The sequence below is a fragment of the Mustela nigripes genome, chromosome 5 (genome assembly GCF_022355385.1).
Source record: "Mustela nigripes isolate SB6536 chromosome 5, MUSNIG.SB6536, whole genome shotgun sequence".
In the NCBI taxonomy this organism is placed as follows: domain Eukaryota; kingdom Metazoa; phylum Chordata; class Mammalia; order Carnivora; family Mustelidae; genus Mustela; species Mustela nigripes.
The window spans coordinates 75501058-75527062 of record NC_081561.1 but is presented as its reverse complement, the minus strand read 5'-3'; the positions used below and the strand labels follow the sequence as shown (position 1 = coordinate 75527062).

Below are 26005 nucleotides of genomic sequence, written 5' to 3'. Positions count from 1 at the left end.
GCAAAATAAATTAATAAATTTGTAAACAAATGGGGGATGAAGGGAAAACTCTTCCTTATAGTTAGATGCCAACTTATAAATGCAGAAGGAATGATGGAACGGAAAAGTCATCATTGTAGTGGTTGTCAACAATGGCGTTGTCACTGTGAAGAGGGATTTGATGAAGAACAAGATCTTGATATAATCTTGGGATATCTCCCCCATGAAATACTAATCAGAGGAGAAAATGATGGCTCACAGTGGAGAACCCTGAGAGAACAAAATAATCAGATGATCAAATCAAAGATCTCTAGTAGGGATTAACTCCATATGCCCCCCAATGCAACGTACAAAAACACAGTATAATTTGTGTGGTGTTCCTACCAAGGGCACTACCTGAATCTGGTCAAAAAAGAAACATCAATTCTCCCTCTGCCCCACCCTGCCATGTCTCTTTCTCTCTAAAAAAAAAAACACCACCACCAGTTGGACCCTCGTTGAGGGCCAACCTTTAATATAAGCCATATACTCTACAAAACTGTCAAGGATACAAAAGATAAGAAAAAATGGGGACATATTCTAGACTGGAAAAGAATGACTTGATGGCTTAACAAAGCCCATTTTCTCAGATGGACTGCAAATCGTAAAATTTGAATAGGGTCCATAAAATGGACCAGTGTTATCAATGCTGATTTCCAAACTTGGAGGGCTGACTGTGGTTTCACAAGAATGTCCTTGTTTCTGAGAAATACAATGAAGTATGTAGGGGTCATAGGACATCATTATCTGCAACTTCACAAATCACTCCAAAAAAGAAGAATGATAATGAATATGTGACTAGTGTAATGGGTGAGGAAAGAAGAATTAATAGGTATACATTAGTAGTTGGAAAAGTCTGGATGAGGAGAGTTTTTTGTGTTACATTTGAAACTTTTATGTAAGTCTGAGATTATCTCAAAATAAAATTTTTAAAAATTTAGTCCTGAAACTTAAATTAAAATGGGAAGCTTTTCTCTCGATAATAAATAAATAAATCTTAATTTAAAAAAAAAAAAGTGGGGGGCCAATGGGTGGCTCCGTTAGTTGAGTGTCTGACTCTTGGTTTCAGCTCAGTGATCCTGGGGTCATGGGACCCAGCCCTGCATCCTGCTCCAAGCTCAGCGGGGTGTCTGCTTGGGATTCTCTCCCTTCCTCCCCTTACCCCCTCCCTGACTCTGCATGCAGGCTTTCTCTCCCAGATAAATAAATCTTTTAAAAAACTGCTGCTAGAATTCAGCTTATCTAAGGCAGGAACCATTCTGTATAGAAACAAACAAAAGTGATTTTCTCCAAAAATACTAGTAAAACTCCATCTATTGCTTCCCATACCAAGCACATGAGATCTGGTAGACTGTTGAATTAAGCAAACATAGCCACAGGAATAAGGAAACCAATTAGCTTAGCTAGCTATTAACTATAGACTAGTCAATTCACTCCTTGGAATTTTCCTTATTTCTAAATTGAAAAGACTACATGAGATTATGACTGGAAGCAAAACAGAAGGCCAGCATTAAGGGGTCTGGACATGAACGTGTACAGTGTACAGTCTTATCAGCTGATAACTAAAAATGTGACTAAAGTCAGTCCACAGTAACCTCCAATACAACATTTTTAAAACAAAAAACAGCACAGCTTCCAACTGCTGAGGACCATCTGCCATATTGAAAAGACAGACAAGTTAACACTGTTCTAAAATGCTTTCTGTACAATTACGTATAGTAAACATAAGAACTAAAATAATTTTTTTAAAAGATTACTATGGCAGATTAGAGAAACAGCCAAATTTTGAGCTTGATATTAAATTATCTTTCAAATTTAAAGATTCTGTCTTATTCAAGACATCATTTGCTCCATTGTTGATGTACACAGCTGTTTATAATTAATAGTTACTGAATAATAAAACCCAAACCAATCATGTGGAACATAATCAAAGCTTTAAATATAAGCACAGCTTTTATTTCAGTGTTAGCTTTTAAAAAAGATTTACTGCATTTAAGGCCATCATAATAGCCAATATATATTAAAGCTAGCTTGTGGCAGATGAATCCCTCAAATAAGTTGTTAAAAATTACCTATGTTTGTGGCCTAACAAAACAGTTACCAGCAGCTATGATATATCAGACCCTGAGCTAATGATGGTACACAACTAGGTTTGGCAAACTTTCCCTCTAAAGGACCAGACAGTAAATATTTTAGCCTTAGTGGGCCACATATATTTCTGTCACATGTTCTTTGCTTTTTTTTCTTTTTTAACTACTCTTTAAAAATGTAAAAATCCATTTTAGTTCAACCCATCTTAATTCAAATGCCTTATAAAAACAGGTGAGGACCATATCTGGCCAACAGGCTATAGTCTGCCAACTCCTGACGTAGAATGAAAAGGTCAAAGCAATTCAATCACTAAGAGGAAGGGGACTGTTTTATACACATATGTAGGTAAACAAAGACGATTATAAACATTAAACACAAAGATATTTACTCTAAATCCAATTAAAAATAGGGGGAAAATGTTATATAAATACCATAACAAAAGTGAAATTAAAAATAAAATTATTTAGCATTACATACTCTGGTGTATACACTGGTAACCAATAGACTAGTCTTCCACCTAATACGAGGGTCTCAGCTGCGAAGTTTAACAAGTCAAAAAACATATCACTCAGATGATAACTCAAGGAAACAGGAACATGGCTTTCTGGGCTAGAAAAAGAAAACAATTTCAAAATCCATGAAAGACCTTAAGACTGTTAAACTTAGCTAATTAAAAACAGTAACATGCTTCTTCTCAAAATAGTATCATATTAAACTTTTACTTACCATTTTTCCATCCCCTTTGGTATTTCCTTCTGAGAACCTGTTTTTCTCGTAGATTCTCTGATACCATAGGGAGCTAGACAGAAAACACAAATAACATGGATAGTCAAAAGTCACCTAATCACCAGTTAGGCATAGATGGATATCATGGGCCTCCAGATGGGACACTCAGAGAGAAACACATCACCACCTATGAAATATTCCAAGCAAGAACACGTAACACAAGAACATTATATTTAAAACACTGGAAGGGACAGCAGGCCACTGTCTTCTTCAAAAATGTCAATGTCTTATAAAAAGAGAAAGGCTGTGACAGTGTGACAACTAAAAGAGGCCTAAAAGAGATATTACCAAATGCAATACCTGATACCAGGTTGGATACTATCCCAGACAGAAAAGCAAAGAAATAAATAAAGGGATATTACTGGGTGACAACAAAAGTAGGTGACAAAATAAAATTCAATAATTGCACTGACTTATTGAAACTGATAACTATACTCTGGCTACCTAAGAGACTATTCCTACTCTTGGGAAATACACAGTGAGGTATGGGGTAAAAACCTACAGTGCAGCCAACTCACTTTCAACGGATTAAAAAAAGTTACATACTGGGGCACCTGGGTGGCTCAGTGGGTTAAAGCCTCTGCTTTCGGCTTGGGTCATGATCCCAGGGTCCTGGGATCGAGCCCCGCATAGGGCTCTTTGCTCAGCAGGGAGCCTGCTTCCTCCTCTCTCTCTGTCTGCCTCTCTGCCTACTTGTGATCTCTGTCTGTCAAATAAATAAATAAATCTTTAAAAAAAAAGTTACATACTTTATATAAATACACAAACAGAATGAGAACAAACAATAAGTTAGATTCTAAGTAAAAAGTTACCCAATTTTTATAAAGCAGATTCATACTAACAGTGTAATGCCTTGGTAATTTTTCTCTTGTTAGATCTAGGAGCACCTAAGTTACCAAAGAATTGAAGGGAGCGGAGACAGAAGAGTAGAGATACCCTTGCTACTATTTACAGATTTATTTATTGCAAAATATGGTAGAAAAAGGCCAGTCTATTCTTAGATAGTATGTCTGCAAAGCCCAGAACTCATGAGGCACAGGAAAACAAGTTCTTATTCACATTCCTGCAGTGGGTTCACAAGCCTAGTGGCTCACAAAATTCCAAATTTCTTGTAACTCTAGAAGAGAAGTCAGTCAAAACATGTGCTACAAAAACAAAACAAAACAAAACACCAAAGCTTACACATGGAGAATCACGTTTTATCTAAAACTCTTTTCTTTGGGGGGGAAAAAAAAACCTCTTTTCCTTTGGGGCATCTGGGTAGCACAGCTGGCTGAGCATCTGACTCCTGGTTTCGGCTCAGGTCATGATCTCATGGTTGTGGGACTGAGCCCCACACTGGGCTCCATGTTCAGTGAGTAATCTGTCTGAAGATTCTCTCCCTCTGCCCCTCCCCCAACTCAAGGGGGGGGGTAAGGCACATGATCTCTCTCTCTCTCTCAAATAAACAAATCTTTAAAAAAAAAATCAAAAAATAAAACTCTCTTCTTTGACACCTAACACTCTAATTGCAAATGACATTTTGGCTCCAGTTGGTATACTAATAATCAATTACAATCAAAATTTTAAAATAAATATATGCTCCCAAAAAAATAAACCAAATAAAATAAATTTTAAAATAAATATATGCTCCAAAAAAATAAAATTAAATGTTTTAAAAAAAACATTTAATATGTTTTTTAAATACATATTATTTAAAAAACCAAAATAGTAAACCCTTAACTACTTAGTTAAATTGGTATACTGCCTTATATTCACAGTTTTTTCCTTCTCACTATATGAAGAAGACAGGGGAGGCAGGAGGAGAATACTAGTACAAGCTGATATTTTCTATGTGTTGATACATTTTCTACTTCAAATGTAAATGACTTTAGGAAACTAATCCTACTCCTACTTTTTTATAAAAATAAACTTACGATCAGTGATGATTGCATCAAAATATGTGCCCTTCCTCCAGGAAGGTTTAGACGCATCTGAAACCAGGACATCGAGGTAATACTTCTCTAAACCATACTGACGAAGATTTGCCCTAATGTTTTCATCTGGTCCTCTCCACTTTTGGTTTTTCCTACTAGCCTTTCCTAAAGGGAAAGAAAAAAGAATACAGAAACTACAAATCAAATAGAGCATTCTTATTTCTTATCGTTTAGCTAAAATAATGTTTAACTCATCTAAACCTACCTTTACTCAAATAAAACTTGCTTTCACTTAAAATCCTAACTTTATTTACATAAAGTTATTTTTATTTCAACTTACTACAAAAATGTATTTTGGCCAGTAAAATGTACTGTCTAACTGATCTTTTTCTATCACCTTTCAAGTAAAACTGCCTTAAACACTTATTAAATACTTACTGAATTGAAAGCATATACAAGTAAGATACAAAGCTCTATTGAGCATGGCCCCTTATAAATGAAACAGAAATGAAGATAGCTAACTTGGGAAATGAAGGAATGCTATGACCATGGAGCTCTTGCAGAGACATTACAGATGAAAAGTTAAAGTGGAGGTTGAAGAAAGAAATTCAAAAGTTCTAGTATTAGGAGACACAAGTGGATGATGATACCGTGGATTGATTAAGATCGGAGAAACCAGCGTAGCTGGGTGGTTCAGTTGGTTAAGCATCCAACTCTTTTTTTTTTTTTTTGACAGAGAGATACAGAGAGAATACAAGCAGAAAGAGCAGCAAGCAGAATCAGAGAGAGAGGCAGGTTCTCCATTGAGCTGGGAGCCTGATGTGGGGCTTGATTCCAGGACCCTAGGATCATGATCTAAGCAAAAGGCAGCCATGTAACCAACTGAGTCACCCAGGTGCCTCTAGGATCCAACTCTTGATTTCAGCTCAGGTCATGATCTCAGGGACATGAAACTGAGCCCACCACTGGTCTCCATGCTTGGCATGGAGCCTGCTTAAGATTCTCCCTCTCCCTCTCCCCTTGCCCCATCTGCCTCCTCTCAAAAAAAAAAAAAAAAAATTAAAAAAAGAGGAAAAACAAGCTTAGGGGAAAAAAATGAGATTTGAGATGTACTGATCATGCTTGTCAGCTACCCACAGAACATTCAGAAAGAACTATTCAGTGGGTAGTTGGAAGCCAGAATAAATACAATGAGGAGATTATCAGTATATGCACTTAACTTAAAACCTTAAGAATGAATGACATTTTTTATTAACCTAGGTGGCAGTTATGTGTTTGTTCTATAATTATTCTATTTTTATACACCCTCTGTATCTTGATCTACTTTACAATAAAAACAAAACTTAAAAAATCAAAAGGAGAAGAATGGCATGACTCTGCATAGTATATGTTGTGAGAGGAAAAGTGGTCAAAGAGAGAAGCCCAGAGAAAGCAACATGTTAACACAGGTCAAAGAAATCCACAGGGCCTTAAGAAGACAGAGGTGGAACAACCAAAGAAGTAGAAGTACCACCCAATGAGGCCACGGTCCAGGAAACCAAGGGAGGCTTTATGAAGGTCAACACTGCCAAATGCTAAGATCTGTAGCCCTAGTGAGAGTTTTCAGCAGGCGTGAAAGCTAGAAAACAATGGACAGAAGACTGAGAAATGAAAAAGAGGAGACGGCAAGTAAATACTAGTTTTCAAGATGCACTTTGGCAAAAGGAAGAGGAAAACAAAGTGGCCATTAGAGGGCCCCGACAGGACTGATAGGAAAGGTTTTATATTTTTAAAATGGGAAACTTTGAGAATATTTGAGAGTACAGAAAGAAATTACAAGCACATGAAACAGAGTGCATATTTAAGAACATCCTGGGTAAGCTCTGAAAAAATTCTACCTCAATGAGAATTCTGCTCAAGTAGACTGAAAGGTTATAATGTAACTTTTATAAATAAGAATTCTAATAAATTATATAGGACAATCTCCTTAAAGCAAACATGACTTCTACTAAAAGCAAACTGGAATAATTCTTCTTAGCACTTTGTCTGCCCTAACATATCGCCAAGAATATCTTTTCTGGTAAGCCCATTTAGGTGAACTTGATAAAATATAACCAGTTCTCCTTATGATAAATATTACTAAATTCCTTAGAGTCAAGGTAGGAAAAAAGAGGGTCATCAAGCACAATATGTCAAATTGTTTCAGAAAAGAGAAAAAGAAAAAAAAAGGAGTATAATAAATTCTCACCAATACAGTAACTTGAGAAAAACTGGACAGTAAAAAGAAAAAGGGTGTTTAAAAGGCTGATTCTAGTTACAATAATGGAATACCACCATAAACAGAATTTCAAAATCATCAATGAAACTTGACATTTTTATTACCATTCAGGTATATGAGAATACTTTCTTCAGTATAATTCAGTTCCAACCAACCATGTATCATTAGCAAAGCATCTAGATTTTAAAATAGTTTCCAAAACTGCCTCAAAAGCAAGCAAATGTTTGTCTTGAGTTAACCTGAATCCAATGCAGAATCTTCTAAGTTACTGTCATGTCAACCACTTCAAAGATATTTTGGTTGGTTATGGAATTAAAACCAATAGAGTACTCAAGGACTAGCAATTAATCCAGTATTCATGCAAGAGTATGATTATGAATAAAAAACGGTGATAATCTTTAAATAGAAACTGTATGTGTTTATTAACATGGACATGCTAATTAGAAGATGGCTAGTCTCTCTCCTACCTCCTTCCCAAGCCTAAAGTTCACAACCTTAGAGTTTTCCAACTTTTTAAAAATCTCTTACTAAGACAGTGAGGAGAGCTTTTTCTTTTTCATCTTTGTTATCCCCCACAAGATTGCTTTGCACATACTGAATCACTTCATAAAAAGCAGATATCCAACAAAATCTTATCATTTGTAAGAATAAGTAAAACTACATTATACCACAACTCTGTATCTTAACACGAGATAGATGCATAATGCCATATAAACCCATTTAATTACTTTGAAAGCACATCTGATACAAAAACAAAGCCTGTAACAGTCCAGAACCTCTACTCACCTAAGCCATGAACTGTATTGTAGTCTATGTCTGTCCCATATACATAAGCACCAAAATGAGCAGATGCTATCAGAAGGCCACCTGAAAATCACACAGTTATAGTCTGTTAACCAGAAAGTCCCAGACTCTTATCTCTTATTTAGTCTGATCCAGAGTCTTAAAAAATAGCTGTAGGCAGAGTACCGGAGAATAACACTGGTCCTGACCATATTTTATAAGCCTCAGAATTAAACACTAAATTGTGCTCACTATACTGGTCACAAAGTAAGGAATTAATGTATGTACTGTCATCATTACTTTGAACATACTGCTTAGGGAAAATTTTTTTTTAATTAAAATAATGTATATTTTAGGGGCACATGGGTGGCTCAGTTGGTTAAGCGACTGCCTTCGGCTCAGCTCATGATCCCAGGGTCCTGGGATCAAGTTCCACATTGGGAACCCTGCTCAGCAGGGAGTATGCTTCTCCCTCTGTCTGTCCTTCCCCCCTTCAAATAAATAAATAAAATCTTTTAAAAAATAGTTTAGGGGCGCCTGGGTGGCTCAGTGGGTTAAGCCTCTGCCTTCGGCTCAGGTCATGATCTCAGCATCCTGGGATCGAGCCCCGCTTTGGGCTGTCTGCTCAGCAGGGAGCCTGCTTCCTCCTCTCTCTCTCTCTCTGCCTGCCTCTCTGCCTACTTGTGATCTCTCTGTCTGTCAAATAAATAAATAAAATTTTTTTTAAAGTTAAAAAAATAAATAAAATAATGTACATTTAGACATTTCCATCTGATTTTGAGAGGTCTATACAAAGCATCTTGCTCCTTACTTACAAACAAGAATATAAAACTGCTATATAAAAGAGTTAGCAATAAATAAATTCTGACAACTAGGCTCAATTCCCATGGAAGCCTGAGTTTCAAATAACCTAAGGGGGTATAATTAATATTTAAGATGTTAATCCCCATAAAAATTAAAATATTAGTACAATAAACAGTTATTCCTGTAACCAGTGAAGCAATTACCTCATTTTAAACTGTAAATATGAATTTCTGAATAACTATCATCAAGCATACACAAAAATAACAACAAAAATAACAATACAATGACTTCTCTTTTTACTTAGTGCTGTGATCAAAGTAAAAACAAAAGTTCCAATACAATCTGACTGGACTAAGTAACTTGGTAGCTGTGCCTAGCTCACATACAAAGAAAAATCCTAATAAAGATTTGAAAATTAATGAAACATTTTAAAATAAAAGGTAATATTTTTAAATTGTTTAAGGGGGAAAAATCAGTTATTTTAATAACCGTGCTCTCCATTGAATTTTACTTTTTTTCATCATCCAAATTAAAAATTCCTAATAGCTATACCGCACCGTAGAAAGGTCTGTCAAATGGACATCAGAAATATATTCCTAAACTATGCACAGACTCAGACAGGGAAAATAATTATGTATTTTCCCTTATATCCTTTCCAAAGGTAATTTCTATAATTAAGATGGGTAGTGCCTCCAGAGGGTCAAGATCTGTAAATTAATGGTGTTCCTTCCATAGCCATTTAAAACACAGTCCGGGAACAGGCACTTCAATAAATAGACTTTGCTTGTAAAAAATACTGTAACTACTACTACGAGACCCCAAGAAGAAGAGAATGGAGAACTAAAAAAAGTACAGCAGTAACCAAAACCTAAGTTCCTTCATACTAAATATAAGGAGTATTTGTGCGAGAGGGAAGCTAAGTAAGACCTCATTAGTCTTGTTCTATAAATGGAACCATCCATATTTAGGAAAGATACTGTATTGTGAAGAACTGGAATACTCACAAAATCACTTCACCCGAATTACAAGGAATTACTACAATTCTGCCAATTAAGGCAGATACTCACCTAGAAGAACTAGTTGTCAAGGGGAACAGAAAAGCTTTCCTGTGCTTCCTTAAACAGAACCTTATCCATTTGGTTAGAGTGAGTTTTGAGAAGACCCAATTTAGAGTACACTGCTGAAAGGAGATGAATAATGTGTTAGACTACATCTGTTAGTTAACTTCGTGCTCTTTAAGCTTTCAAAGTTTTAAATAAAGTTATTATAAATTAGCTTCTCTAAACTGGTCACTGGGTAATCGCTGTTAATCATCTCATCGTTTTCTCAATTAAATTGAAGCACTTTTTACATTTAGTTATACCTTAGTTGGAGTTTCCCTGAACCTTCTGGTGGAAGAAGGGGTGATAAAGGAGGGGTGAAGTGATGAGGGGGAGGTAATGTGACTCACCCAATTTCTTATGCTACCAAGTATACAAATACCAAAAACTCAGTCTTCTAATTTCTCCTTACTTAAATAGTAACCACTTTAAGGTTAGGGCAATACCTTATTGGCAAAAGGACATAATAAGTGAAATTTATTTATAATACAGAAACTATTTTATAATTTTCATATTAGAGATTTAAGTGAAAAGCCTTACAAAAATGCAGAATTGAGAGACTGGGCTTTAGTTTTGCTGAAAGGAAAGTAGAAAAGAAGGAAAAATGGAATACTACTGTATCTACTTTATCCTTTTTCAAAATGAACTCAGGTAAGTTACACTAGCAGCCTGAGCAAAAGGATATTGCTAGAAAATAGAAATTTTACCAGATAAACTATGAAACTCAAGAAAAGGAGACTATAAAGAGTTGTGGACAAAAATGGGAATGACCCAGAGACTAATCCACAGACCTACAGAGATCAATTACCTCTCTCCTAATTGTCCCTTTTACTCTCCCATAGTTTCCTCCCAGGACCAGGGCCGTCAGTTTCTCAACACCTGTCATATGCATCTATCATTCTGCAATGATAAAATTCAAAAGGAGTTGTACTCCACTCCTTACACTATGGCTCATTTGAAGGTAGAAGCAGCCAAGGAGTGCACAATGGTCTCCTGGGTATACTCTCAATTAGTAAAATAGCTGAATCACTTGAGAGAGGGGAAGGAGAAAAGAAGTATCTAAGGACCTCTGTCATAAAATCATAGCACAGCTACCTACAGCAACTGGCTGTGTGTCTACCTGTACCAGCTATTTTCATTATAACCAATGAATTAGATGTTTACAATTTTAACCCTCAATTTCCTTGCCTGCTGTCACAATTTGCCAACAGTTGCAAATTATGAATACCTTGGAAATCAGTCAAAGAAGGTACTGATGTTCATGGCCAAAATGTTCATCATGATCATTCAATAGTGGCTATATCTAACATCTTTTACCAGAAAGGCATCTAAGTTCCTAAGAAAATAATAATTTAAAAATAATAATGATAACCATTATAGTCTACTGAAAGCCTACCATGTGTCAGGCAACTTCTTAAGAATTTCATATACATGTATTACCTCATTTAATCCTCACAATATATTAATATTACCATTTTATTAATGATGGAACTGAGGCCCAGACAAGTTGAGAACATTGCCCTAAGTGATATAATAACTAATAGATTAAGGATTTAAAACTCATTCTATTTGCTCTTTTCTCTATACCATTTTCTCTCCTTTGGGGTCAGCACCAATTAAAACAAATATACACTTAGCATTCCAGTTAGATAAAAGTAAAATCTGTTATTAAATTAAGTAAAGCTGCACACTCAATTAGTAAGAGTTGTATACCATTCACAACTCTTGTATATCACAGGTGGGCCTGTACCATTATAGGTATTCCACATATCATGCTCATCAATCCTTGCTCATATTAGAGCAACAGGACTTCCTAACTACCAAAAGCTAGCCCAATGAGAAGTATCTTCTCCCTCGGAAAAAAATGGAGATACGCAACTTTAAAAAAAAAAAAATTATTAAAATGAGGGGCCCCTGGGTGGCTCACTGGGTTAAAACCTCTGCCTTTGGCTCAGGTCATGATCGCAGGGTCCTCTGGGATCTCTGCTCAGCAGGGAGCCTGCTTCCTCCTCTCTCTCTGCCTACTTCTGATCTCTGTCTGTCAAGTAAATAAATAAAATCTTTTAAAAAAATTTTATTAAAATGAAAAGCAACATACTCACTAAAATGGAAAGGAAAGTATGTTTCTACAACTTATAATGTCATTCTAGACAACAACATCACACTGTCTCAAGAAAAAGGAAAGGCATTTAGGCAGGAAAAGATTATATCTCTCCTTTTGGTTTCCCAGAAGCTTTCTACTCTATCCTATAACCTTGAGAAAATCACAGGTTATGAGAAGTCAGTGGATAAAACATTTGGGAAACGAATATATTTCAATTTTGTGCCTTTAAAATGGAAAAGGATTGGATACACTTGACTTTGTTTTTAAATATTAGAAAAGGAAACAAGGAAAAAATACTATCAAAAATATTTGTGAAAAACTATGGCCATGGAGGAGGGAACAGGGTTAGTATTTCCCCAATCCTTCAGAAGGTACTACCCATCAGTGAGACAAAAAGCCCAAGAAAAAGGACAAACTATACTTAAGAATTGTGTCTATTCACAATTACATCACCAATTTCAAAACAAAAGCACCAAAAACTAGATTCTAAAGCTATGCTTAAATTACAAACACAAATTTAAAAAAATATATTTTAGCAGCATCTTTGCAAAGATCTTCCTCTTTGTAATTTTCAATTCAATGTCCTATGTAAACAGTGACAGACCAAGATGTACTACCCATTCTAAGGAGCTGCTCTAAAGCAAATTAGGGGCAGGTCTCCTTGCCCCTTACTCACATTGAAGGTAATCAATATTTTGATTGCTGTGGCAGAAATTAGCATTTCATAATATACCCAACCTCATAGACATCAAGGGAAATAAATTTTACCTATACTAGGAGCTCTATTTTTAGACTTTATAGTATTATCTACATGTATGCATACATATTAAGCATTATGTACATGTATGTATGTCAAAGAATTCTCACTTCCCAGAAAAAAGTTTTTAAAGTCCAAGAACAAATTAAAGATTAATAAAAGGTTTAGCATTTGGAAAAAAAAAGAAATTTATAGATCCATTCCTCACAGCATATAAGAAAAACTCCAAATAGATCAGAGAACTAAAGAAACTAAACTAAAACTATAAATTACTACAAAAAGAAACATAGCTAGATACCTCTATAACATAAATGTAGGAAAAACTTTTGCATGGCAAAAGGCAACTGTTTGCAAAGTCAAAAATAAATGGCAAGCTGGGAAAAAATATTTGGTTGTGTGTATACACACATAAACGCATGCATGCAATACCCATATAGTATACATCTTTACATACATATAAAAAAACAGGAAAAAAGAGGGAGGGATAATTCCCTCGGCTCAGGTCATGATCTCAGGGTCCTGGGATCGAGTCCCGCATCGGGCTCTCTGCTCAGCAGGGAGCCTGCTTCCTCCTCTCTCTCTCTCTGCCTGCCTCTCTGCCTGCTTGTGATTTCTCTCTGTCAAATAAATAAATAAAATCTTTGAAAAAAATAAAAATAAAAATAAAAAAAAATAAAGAAATGTCTACATAAAAATGGGCAAAAGACATGAAAAATATTTCCAAAAAAATTATCAAAATGGCCCTTAATAAAAGGTTGCAACAACATGGATGGAACTAGAGGGTATTACACTAAGTGAAATAAGTCAATCAGAGAAAGATAATTATCATATGATCTCACCAATATGCAGAATTTAAGACACAAGGCAGAGAATCATAGGGGAAGAGAGAAAAAAGTAAAACAAGACAAAACAGTGAGGGAAACAAGCCATAAGAGGCTCTTATTAATCACAGGAAACAAACTGAGGGTTGCTGCATGTATAGTGGGTAGAGGGATGGGGAAACTGGGTGATGGACATTGGGGAGGATGTTATTGTAACAAGCACTGGGTATTATATAAGACTCATGAATTACAGACCTGTACCCCTGAAACAAATAATACATTATATGTTAAATATATATATAAAAGGTTATTAGACTTCACTCATAATAAGAGAAATATAAAATAACACTAAACTGAGATAATGTTTTCATCCAACAGACTGGCAACATTTCAAGACCTTGACAATAAACTCTGCTGGTGAAACAAGGTTTAAAATATACATACGTTCTTCATCCAGCAATTCTACTTTTAAGAATTTACCCTAGAGCCATATCTCCAACATTATGCAAGTATATATACAAAAGATTATTCATTGCAGGCATTATTTATAACTCTAAAATACTGGACACTACTCATGTCCAAGTATATATAGGAGACTGCTTGAATAAATTACAGTATATACACCCATGGAGTACAAGTATAAAAAAGAATGAAGACAATTCCTATGAACTAACAGAAAGTGATTTTCAGGAAAAACTGTTAAGTGAGAAAAGCAATGTAGTGTAAGAAAGAAGTAAAAATAAAATGTACATATATCTGCCTATCATTACAAAAAAAAAACCCCACAAATAAGAAGAATCAACTAAAAAAGAAAAGAAGTTGGGTATCGTCAAGGGATGAGGGAGGAGAATGAAGAGATACAGAAAGAAGTGATACTTGTATGAGTATATCTCTTACATAGTTGACTTCTGAAAGTAAACTGATTTTCTGCATATTTAAAAATAAATCAACAAGGCTGGAAGGAAGTAAAAAATTCTAAAACTGAGGGCAAACTGAAAAAAAAAGAACTCCAAACTGATTCTGAAATGAAGGGGAAAAGAAGAAAGCACAATATTTGATTTTACTGCCCTTTAGGTGTGGTAAAGAACAGAATACACAGCCTAAAAACACATATCCTTTTAAAAGGGCTTTAGTATTTTTTTGCTTTTCTTTTAGTGGTAAGGGTAAAGCAATTTTGAAACTATTTTAGATACATTATAGCAACGAGCAAAAAAATTAATGTGTAAATGGTGAAAGAAAACAGGATTCTTGGGGTGCCTGGGTGGCTCAGTGTGTTAAAGCCTCTGCCTTCAGTTCAGGTCATGATCCCAGGGTCCTGGGATCGAGCCCCACATCGGGCTCTCTGCTCTGCGAAGGGCCTGCTTATTTCTCTCTCTCTGCCTGCCTCTCTGCCTACTTGTGATCTTTGTCAAATAAATAAAAAATAAAATTTAAAAAAAAGAAAGAAAGAAAATTCACAATTTCTACAATACATGTGTCTATCCACATGCATACACAGTACATACACAGGGATATTTGCATACATATTTATATCCATATTGTACACATTCACACCTAAATGTCCTAGCTTATCTGCTGACTGTGTGGAGAAATGAAGATACTTAGCACCCAGATCTTGGTCTCTAATACCATTCCCCACTAAAAGAAACAACAGTTACTTGGAGAAATGGCTGATTCCAGAGTTTGGGCAGGTAAAAGGTGAGCCAGAAAATAAGAAAGTACCCAAAAATAAAAAAGACAGGGTAGAGGTCACAAAGACAGATACAGTACAAAAGGGCTCCTTGGCTAAAGTGGGATAATTTGAGCAACAAAATAAGTTAACTAATTATAGACCACTAAGGGGAATCCACAGCTTATATTAATAATAAATACATAGGAGAGAAGAAAGGGCTCTTGATTATAATAGAATGAGTGTTGAGTGGTAATTGTGGAGGAAGTACTACTGGAAAAATCATCCCTTTGTGACCAGAAGTTAACTTTGTGACCAAAGTTAAAACTGGTTCAGGCAAGGATCTTCAGTGAATGCCAACCTGACCACTTGAAAGGGGTGAGGAGGAATTTAGATGTGGTACAGGATACTTACATGGGTCTTAACATACAATGGAAAAATCACCCTCCACCTTAACCAGCTGATCAAAATTAATATTACCAATGAGGGGCAGATAACCATCATGCAGATGCCCTGAGAAGGACACAAAATCACTGTTGTAGTAGTCTGGCCAGGAATGTATAACTTGCAGAACTCATGCAGAAATAAATGACCCAAGTGAGGTATATTCTAAATAAAAAGCAAAGAGAGGAGGGACAGTGCTCTTCAAAAGTGCAAATCTCACAAAAGAAAAAGAAGGACTATGGACTTGTTCCATACCAAATGGATCAAAGAAACATCAGTGACAAAATACAACACTTGATGCTAGACTGAAAAGGAAAAATATAGTATATAGAACATCAGTGGGTCAATTAGCAAAAATGTCATATGAACATTAAAGTACTGCATTAGCAGTACATTTGCTAACATTGAAAACTACACCATGGTTCCATAAGAGAATATTCTAACTCGTAAGATATATACATTCGAGAGGTAAAGAGACTGGATGGATGCAATTTCAAACTGTAAAGAAAACAAAATTACGTAAATGAACATAAAAAAGAAATGATAAAGCAAATGAGACCAAATGTTAACAATAGTTTAATCTGAGTCAAGTATGTGCAAGTGGTTTGTTCTCTGTTCTATTTTCATTCTTGTACCTTTGCTATAAGTTTGACATTATTTCCAATAAGAGTTTAAAATGAGGGGCGAGGCACTAAGGATAATGAAGATAGGAAAGAAACAAATAGGTCTAATGCTAGGTGGGGGATATATGGAGACACCGGTGGAATGCAGAAGAGAAACTCACCAACAGATTAATTCAACAACAAACACAGAAATTCATTCCAACAGTTAGAAATCTCTTGACTTTGATAAGATTTCTTCCTTATCACATGTGGTCACACTCCTCAAGTTGGGTTATGGTATAATAGCCGAAAGAAACAATTCTAGTGTAGTAAAGATCTTAATGCCGAAAGAAACAACTCTAGTGTAGTAGTTAAGAGCATGAGCTCTGGAGTTAGACTGCTTGAGTTTGAATCTCATGAAATTTACACACTGTATAACCTTGGCCAAGTCACATAACCTCTCTCCGTGCCATAATCCCCTCAGGAAGTTTTTTTTCTTTTTAGTTCAACAATGTTAGCTATTGTGGCAGAGCTCCTTCCCAAGTTTCTGATGGGGAAAGACAGCTACAGGGAGAAACTCCAACCACAAACGTAATTTGTTCCAAGGCAATCTGAATCACAATGAATTTAGCCAGACAGATCTAAATATGAGTGCTCCCTACATATGAGTAAGAGCCAGCAAAAAATAGGGCAAAGTGGGAAAATTTCCTCACAAATCAGAGGAGGTTAATGCGGAATTTTAGGACTTCTACACAAAGTTAATTACGAGGACAGAACACAGACTGCAGTCTCAGCAGCCAGGCTCAAGCCCGTTAATAATTAAGTCACTTTCCTTATTTTCATACTCACTTATAAACCTCTACAAACCAAATCAAAGATCAGACACAGTACCCATTTTTTCCATGTAAGTATATAGTTATCCATGTTAAATAATGAACACTTTTTTTTTTATCTTGCACTCAAGTTTTTTTTTTTTTCCATTCAAGTTTCTCTATTTTGATAAACTATAGCTTTACAACATTTCCACAGTACACGGTATTGCAATGTGTGGTATGCCCCTCCACCTAGTGGTTAACTTGGGGAAAAAGCCCACAAAATTAAATCCTATCATTCTTGAGGTGGCTCAAATGTTGTATACTGGGCTATTACACAAATATGTGGTCATCTCTTAGTCAGCATCTCATGATAGCTAAGATTATTTTGTACAAATTTACTAATGTTTTAGCAAAAACATTACTATGAGCTTGACTAATATAAACAAGTAATATCTACGCACTAATTTAACAGTTAAATAAAAATACCTGTTCCAACAAATGGATCAAAGACAATATCGTTCTCTTTCACTTTTCCATGGTTGGCCATGATAAATGATAAACCAGCATCCATGCTTGTATTTCCAATAAAGTGTCTCTTTTTGACACTGTATGACTCAATAAGCTCTCTCTGTCCATCTGCAATCTAGATCAGAGATTCTTCAGATTAGTTTAACCGTATAAAACAGATTGAAATTAATCGTTCACAATAAAACCAGAGTATCTTGATGATAAAAACTTCTTTCCACTTAGCATTGCTCTAAATTTGTTCACTTAAAAAACGTGATTGAGGTAATTATGGACAAATACCTTGTATTTTTTAGCTTGTTGCAATTTACTGTGACTTTCTGAACTAAATTTTAATGGAATTTGAATGCAATAATTCCAGGGGTTGGTAGTGAGTAAATTTTACCCACTTCTTTTTTCTCCTAAGAAGAATAATCTGTAACATAAGCCCCAGCCCAGCTTCCATTACCCTTAGGGAAGAGAGCAGGACTGCTCTGTAGTAATTTTATTTCTTTTCGGAATTTGAGCTTAGATTTGGGAACTCCACAAATGAGATCCCTCAGTTACCACAGCACACTACATTTTCTCTGCTTAAAAAGCAATCCAGACTTTCTGACAAGTCTCATGTTATTTTTTCCTGGTACACCATGTCTAGGCCCTATATATAACAAACCTAGTGCACTTCCCAGGAATCTCTGGAAAAACAAACAAAAAAACATAACCACATATTTTCCACTCATTTTAATTCATACAGTAATTCTGAGTCTTGAGTTGTTTTAAAATTCTACATATAAAATCCTATACAAAGGTCTAACATTAAGCTTTTAAAGAAACAACCTCAAATACATAAAAAGAACAACTCCTTACCCATCTACCAAAATAGATATTATGTGGATTCTCAGGGATGCGGTTTGGGTCCAAACCATAATCCTCCAAAACAGAGAATATATGCTGTGGCTTCTTTAAATTCACTTTCCCTTCAAATGGCAGAAACTCAAGTGCCTAAAAAATAAAAGTGATTTTCATGTCCCATTAGAATTTTAAAGGAGAAATGGTGCTTGCATAGTCCTACTGATCTTGTAAGTTTAGTATCAGCATTAAGACAAAACATGAGAATCAGCACACAATGTGCCACAAAATAAGTACTTATCAGAATTGAGAATTATTACATATCAACAGCAACAGAGCACATTATTCTCATAGGCTTCTTTCATTATTGCTAAATTCACTTACATCTATTCGTTTGACTTTTTCTTCTTGTGTCAATGTTTTATTAAATGTGTGAATCTTTATTTTATACGTAGAATCTGAATGTAGAAACGGAACCTAAAATAAAAGCAAATAAGTTATTTAAAGCTTCATAATTCTACAGTATCTGTAGATACACCTATATAAAAATTTCACTACGTACCATCTTCTCCACAGGGTAGTTTTTAAGAGAACTGTACAGCTCCTCTGGAGATTTTCCATGACCCCATAGCTCAAATATGGACCTAGGAAATAAATGATTACTACTAACCTCAATAACAAAATCAGTCCATGCAGTAATATGGAACAATTACTTCCCTCATTCTTTAGGCTTGTTCCACTAATACAATTATTGCCTATATCTTCTAAGCTATAAATGAGAAATGTGTTAATAAACATTAAGTTAATAAATGTAACTTAATATTAAAAAACATTAAGTCCAAATCACACAAAGAAGTTTAACTCTACACAGAAGAAGGAAACTTAAGTCAAGATTTTTCCAAGTTTTCATTATTATATTTTTATGCTAGAATACAAATGATGTAGCAACATCATTTATTTTAGTGAAACAGGTGAAAAGTTGCAGCAAATCCAATTTTTTGCAGTGTTTGCTCCATAAAATAAAAATGACCAGTTAAAAATGTTACAATTAATATTTAACTATTACTTACTAATATTTAATAACTTAGTTACTTTTCTAACCACTACAAAAAGAAAATTCTTACTGTAAAAAAAAAAATCTTCACGCTTCCACCAATTTCAAGGAACATGTAAACAATTACAAGCAAATTTCATTACAAACAAAAATTCATTGTAATGGAACTCAAATCTACATAGTAGCATAGTTTTGTGTATCTAAATTCAAACTACTTTATAAATGTAATTAATGCTGCCATTAGGATGGAAAATATTATCCTTTGAAAATAAACTTCATTTCTTTTCTATTGAATTTATTGAAAGAGGGCCTCTACAGCAATCCTTCTCTTACTTAGCCATCACTAAAGGGCTGACCTCAGCTATACAAACATACAAGGAGTAAAAAGCAGCAAACACAATTATTCAGAATAGATGTCCCCAAATCCCTCGTACTCAGGATTTTTTCTTAATGTTAAGAGATTATAATAAGCTTAATCAACTCATTTATTCAACAAATATTTATTAAGTATTATTATATACCAGGAATTGTTCTGTGCATGAAGACACAACAGAACAAAGCTCACTGCCTTCATGAAACCCAAGGGAGAAGATTTCTGGAAGCATAAACTGAGGGGAAGCATATGTAATTCAACCTCTGGAAAGGGAAAACCTTGAAAAACAAAAATAATAAAAAATAATAAAAGCTAACATATAACTCAAAGTACAAGGGCCTGTTCTAAGGCCTTTTTTTTTTTTTTAAAGATTTTATTTACTTATTTGAGAGAGAGAGAGAGCATGAGAGTAGAGAGGTCAGCAGAAGAAGCAGACTCCCTGCCGAGCAGGGAGCCTGATGTGGGACTCCAGGATCATGACCCGAGCCAAAGGCAGTTGCTCAACCAAATGAGCCACCCAGGCATCCTCTAAGGCCATATAATATGGATTCGTAACTGTTCCTCATAGGAGGCCTAAGAGATAGCTTCCAGTATCATCACCCATTGAACTCATGAGGAAACTGAGGGACAAGGAAATTAAAATGACTCTTTCAGGTCATATAGCAATTAAAGAAGCTAGGATTCCAATCCATCAGACTCTAGACTACACACATGACTACATGCACTATAATACACTACTCCTCAAAGGCTTAAAAAAAAAAAAAAAGGAATCCCAACCCAATTCAGGGAAAGGCAGTTTCATGGATTATAATTATCCCTAATGAGCTATTATATAGTATAACATAGAAATTAATACTTATAACAATAAACTAGAATCAACAAAATGTGACTCCATATCCTCTTTTTCAGAAAGAATTTATATATAATAAATTTATATTTTAAATAGTCAAAATAAAGATTAGGCACATAGCACCAAAAGCTTCAGCTATAACTAAAACATTCATTTATAATAATACCTTTAATGATTTAGATTTTCAGAGTAAACAGTTTTCATATATATGACTTAACTACTGTGATCCATACTTTAGTGATTATAAAGCTATATAGGTTGCCACACTTCTGATAGGTGATATATAAATAAGCATGGATATCAACTTACTAATACAATAATTTCAAATATATTTTCCTTTAAAAGTTTTTATTTATTTGACAGAAACATAGCGAGAGAGGGAATACGAGAGGGGGAATGGGAGAGGGAGAAGCAGGCCTCTCACCTAGCAGGGAGCCCAATGCAGGGCTCGATCCCAGGGATCATGACCTGAGTTGAAGGCAGACACTTAACAATTAAGTCACCCAGGCGCCCCAATAATCTCAAATATTTTAGTGATTATGGAAGTAATAGTGAAATCTTTCTGACAAAATTTAAGAAACTATCCTTTGAGGGAAGTAGGGGAGTAGAATTGGGAAAGGTGCACAGTCAACAGTTTCTGTAAACCACTTTTTTTTTTTAAGAAAGCTGTGGGAAGTATCTCAAAATTTGAGATCTAACAAGGTAGATACGTGGGTGTTTATTATATTTTCCATCCTTTTTGTAATATGCTCAAAATACTCCATGTTAAAAATAAATCAACAAAACAAAATTAACTTTCAATCCCTAGTCTACCACAAAAAATAACTTTAAGTTAATTTTCAATCCATGCTTATAATAGTCTATTTTATTTCCAGAACAATTAATGCTACAATTAGGACTTTGAATTTTATCATTTGAAAATGAACTCCTCCTTTGCTTTCTATTAGATTTATAAACAGAGGACCTCTATAGTAATACCACCCTTACTTAGCTATCACTGAAAGTATACCCAACCTCAGCTATTCAAAATATACAGAGAATAGAAAGTAGGCAAGGAAATTATTATATAATATTATACAATCATTACATAATTACTAATTTTACCATTAAGTAAATGCAGGAGAAGGTAAAAGCTCTGAAGGAAGTATATAAGTTCCTGGTCCTCAAGCAGCTATTTCAAACCTAATAAGACTTATCTACTGAAATCAAACAACTCTTAGAACCATACATTTTAATATGTCAATCAAAAGTAATAATTGTTCAGAAGATATGTTTTTTAGTTGTGTTTCTGTCTGCTGGTCCTTTTCACTGAATAGTAAGACCCATTAACTTAAAAGATTGGGAAGGAAGGAGGGAGGGAAAGAAGGAAGAAATGGGAAAAAAGATCAGACACCAATGATAAAATCTAGAAAACAGGTAGGATAAACTATGAACAACATCATTATAGTAATCCACACAAGATAATCAGGACTTCACTCTCTAACAAATAAAGCAGTAAAACATTTCACAGCAGTCCTCACTTTTTGTCATTTCAGACTTATCTGCTCACCCAACTAAAAGCCATCTATAAGAAAAAATATTTAGATTCTCAATACTTTGGTTATAATTAAATGTGGCATTTAACCTTTACATCTTAAACTATATTCCTGCTTAATACAGAAGTTTAAAAAAATTACCCCAAAACAAGGGTTCATGCATTTCACCACTAACATTCCATCACCATCATTTCAGCAGAAAACTCCCTGTTCTACCACCACCACCCAGTGGCAAATTCATGTATCTGCAAGCTAAGATGAGCTCCCCACAACATACCCCTAATTCTCCGCCCAACAGAGCGGCAAGAGGACAGAGTAGTATGAGAAGTACATTATACAATCCACAGGAAAACATTTTAAGTTTCTCTTACTTGGCACACACTGTTCGTTTCATTAAGTTTCTGGCAATATCTTCTGACGGAATGCTAAGAATCCAAAAAGGAGACTGAAAAAAATAACAATATACAACTTGTAACTGGTTTTATGGCCTCATATGCTTCTCTAGCCAAGAAGTCAGTGAGAGATTCCCATTTGCTACTTTTATATAAGAATTCTCTAACCAAAATAAAAATTACTCCAATAGTAAAAAAGTAAATTATTTAAATAGGTAACCTGTTAAGATAATACAGTACAACATCAGAACACTTTTATAAATGACCATAAATGCAAATAACAGCAAATATAAGGTTAAACTTGAGATTAATTTTGCATTTACTCTTACATATTTTGACCAAAATAATGCATATTTTACCCCAAAGTAAAATCTCAGAATTTTTTATTGTTGATCATTCCTGATAATATAGCTATTTTACTTTTAACTTCTACGTAATGTATTTCTTTGAATGATCCCTCTTTTAAGTAGTTGTGGCCACCTGAGGGGTAGAAATAACTATGATGGAAAATCATAGGGTATATTATCATTAATTCTTATTATTTTATCTAAGGAAAAGTGTCAGGTGCATCAGAATTGTTTACCAATCCTCTGTCTCAACATCAAGATTATAGGCACTTTTTAAAATTTTATTTTATTTTATCTTATTTTCAGAGATAGAGCATGCATGGGTGTACATGGGAGTACAAGGGAGAGGGGGAAAGAGAGTGACTTAAGCAAGCTTCACATTAAGCATGGAACTGAATTTAGGGCTTGATCTCCCAACTCTGAGATTATGACCTGAGCAGAAATCAAGAGTTGGTTGCTTAGTCAACTGAACCACCCAGGAGCCCCGATTATAGGCACTTTTCATCTCCACCCTGATAACCCCCTGCCAGAATACAGAAAAACAAAGCAGAACCCTGACCTCAGTTCATCATGCTTACCCAATTATATCTATACTCTCCCTTTCTTCCTCCTCCCTCAGTACATGAAAATCAATTAGAAATAGAAGTCCAACTTTAGCAGACTTTCAATTAAGTTCTCTAATCTTCTGGAAGAAATCCTCCCTGCCATTCTTTCTTCTTCCAGTATTTATAACTACTCTACAGAAAAATTCTAAATAATCAAACAGAAAAAAGATGGTTATCTCAATATTATTTTTAATAGAAAAACTGAAAAGCAATCTGAATGTAATTAGATAAATGACAGAACTAATCAATAGAAAATATTATATGACCCTGTTAGTAATGAAGGCTATGTAGCAATATGGACCTATATTAATACTATCAAGTAAAAAAGAGACTGAAGAAGTTCATAAGTAGTATTAGAACTAAAGGGAAGGAGCACCTAGGTGGCTCAGATGGTTAAGCAGCTGCCTTCTGCTCAGGTCATGATCCCGGGGTCTTGGGATTGAGCTTTGCATTGGGCTCCCTGCTCAGGGGAGAGCCTGCTTCTCCCTATCCCTCTGCCTGCCACTCTGCCTTCTTGTGCTCTGTCAAATAAAGAAAGAAAATCTCTGGGGGAAAAAAAAAAAAAAGGTGAATCATGATTTTTTTAAAAAATTGAACTAAAGGGGAAAAAAGCATATGAAAAAAGACTGAAAGGCCCTACCCTCAAATTGTAAGTCACATGAAAGAAGAAGAATTAGGAATTACTTTTTTTTTCCTTTTTTAAGATTATTTATTTATTTTACAGACAGAGATCACAAGTAGGCAGAGAGCCAGACAGAGAGAGAGGAGAGGCAGCAGGCTCCCTGCTGAGCAGAGAGCATGATGAGGGGCTCGATCCCAGGACTCTAGGATCATGACCTCAGCCGAAGGCGGAGGCTTTAACCCCCTGAGCCACCCAGGTGCCCAGGAATGACTTTTTTTTATTTCCCAAACTTCTCTAATACACTGATAAACTATCAAATACAAAATATAAAGCTCAAAAATTCACAATCTTATACATGCATAATTTCAAATGTATAATAATTCCCAATATTAAGTCTGAAATTCCGCTAAATTCTATATTCTAATTTTAATCATACCTCATCAACAGAAAACAGTCCTTTTTTTTCAACTAAGAGAAAGATACCAAGCAGAGTACAAGTGTTGAGTCAAAAATTAAAAACTAGTAAACTAAATGAATACTGGAAATAAACTTAAATGACGTTCCAAAACCACAACTTTTCCAAAAAATCCTTTTTATTCAATTGCCCCTAGAAATAGAAACAAGTAGCTATATAAATATAAATGTTTGCAGTTCTTCTCTTCAAACCCAAGATTCTTATAAATATGGTCTAATGAAAAATATAAATTCAACTTACCTTTCCATAAGTTTCCTGACTACTGATGAACTGACCTCCAAAAAGTGAAAGCAAAGACTTTATTTCCTACATTGAAAATATTATAGAAAGAACACATTTTAACACAGGGAACTCAAAGTCTATTAACAGATATATGTACAGTAAGAATTTTTTAAGAGTGGTTAAATGACCTTAACCTTCGGTTAAGTGACCTACCTGGGGCATTTAAATTTCAGCACCAGGCAAATTACAACTATGTTCTGAAAAAATTTTACAGTCACAACCACAGTTAAGTAATTTCTGAGAAATTTTACACAACAAGAAGGCTGCCAAAAGACCTGCTCAGAAAATGCCCCAATTTTGGAAAAAAACAGATGACAAAACTATGGGCAAGTAAATCTGACAACTGATCAGTAAAAATAAAATGAATTATTAAACAGAGAAGTTGAGGATATTTAGACAAGAAATAAGTGATTAACCAGGAAGCATCACTGTTGATTCATTGAACAGAAGTTACAGTAAGTTAGCCTCTTCTTTCTGGCTCAATTTACAGAACTAGGAAGAGAACACAATAGCTACTTTAAAAACATCAGGAATCAAAGTTGAAATATGTTCAGATAATATTACATTCTGTGAAACAATCACTTTGCACTGATAAATACAAGATGACTATATAAATTTTACAATATATACTAACAAATTAAGTCTCCTCAAATAACATTCTAACAAATTTAGCCTTAGAGCTCTACCATAAAGCAGGTAGAATCCCACACCTCTCTGTAGGTCTCACGTAGGAGGTAACCCAATCAGAGATGCATCCTCTCTGCTGGGTGCCTACAGTCCCCTTTCATCCCAACTAGGAGAAGCGGCCTTTAACACCAAGCTCATCATGAGCCATAGGCACCATGAGACAGTATACCCAGACCACCACATTCTCTACCTCAAGACCAAAAGGAATAGAAGGTTTGAACAATTCATACTTTTTCTATTTTTCCTTTTGACTATGCAACATTTTTTTCTTTAATCCCTGGATTTACAAGGGGCTAAATTCAGTTGAATTATATGAACAGAGCAAGAACTTGCATAGTCTATCAGTAAATACTGAAGGTAACCCCAAAGTCATTTTGAAACACACATGACACATATTTAAATAGAAGGCATCATGGGACTTGGGAATTAGATGAATCATAATTTTACTTTCACCTCTTCCTAA

General features: G+C 34.9%; 1 protein-coding gene across 6 annotated transcripts in view; it reads right to left on the bottom strand.

The window, feature by feature from the left end:
- TRMT11 (tRNA methyltransferase 11 homolog) overlaps positions 1–26005 on the bottom strand; it is a 155147-nt gene that overhangs the window by 123152 nt on the left and 5990 nt on the right. For 5 of the 6 annotated variants that reach the window (XR_009404241.1, XR_009404242.1, XM_059399140.1 and 2 more), the window contains exons 2-11: positions 24814–24879; positions 22504–22577; positions 18883–18964; positions 18705–18797; positions 18339–18473; positions 17454–17610; positions 7855–7935; positions 4812–4976; positions 2836–2908; positions 2587–2718 (exon numbers count right to left, since the gene is read on the bottom strand). Coding sequence is in view for 4 of the 6 variants with exons in the window: in XM_059399140.1 (XP_059255123.1) it covers positions 2587–2718; positions 2836–2908; positions 4812–4976; positions 7855–7935; positions 17454–17610; positions 18339–18473; positions 18705–18797; positions 18883–18964; positions 22504–22577; positions 24814–24879 (1058 nt within the window). In the remaining 2 variants the exon portion in view is untranslated. The remainder of the gene's footprint in view (positions 1–2586; positions 2719–2835; positions 2909–4811; positions 4977–7854; positions 7936–17453; positions 17611–18338; positions 18474–18704; positions 18798–18882; positions 18965–22503; positions 22578–24813; positions 24880–26005) is intronic. The other variant, XM_059399141.1, reaches the window with a different exon arrangement.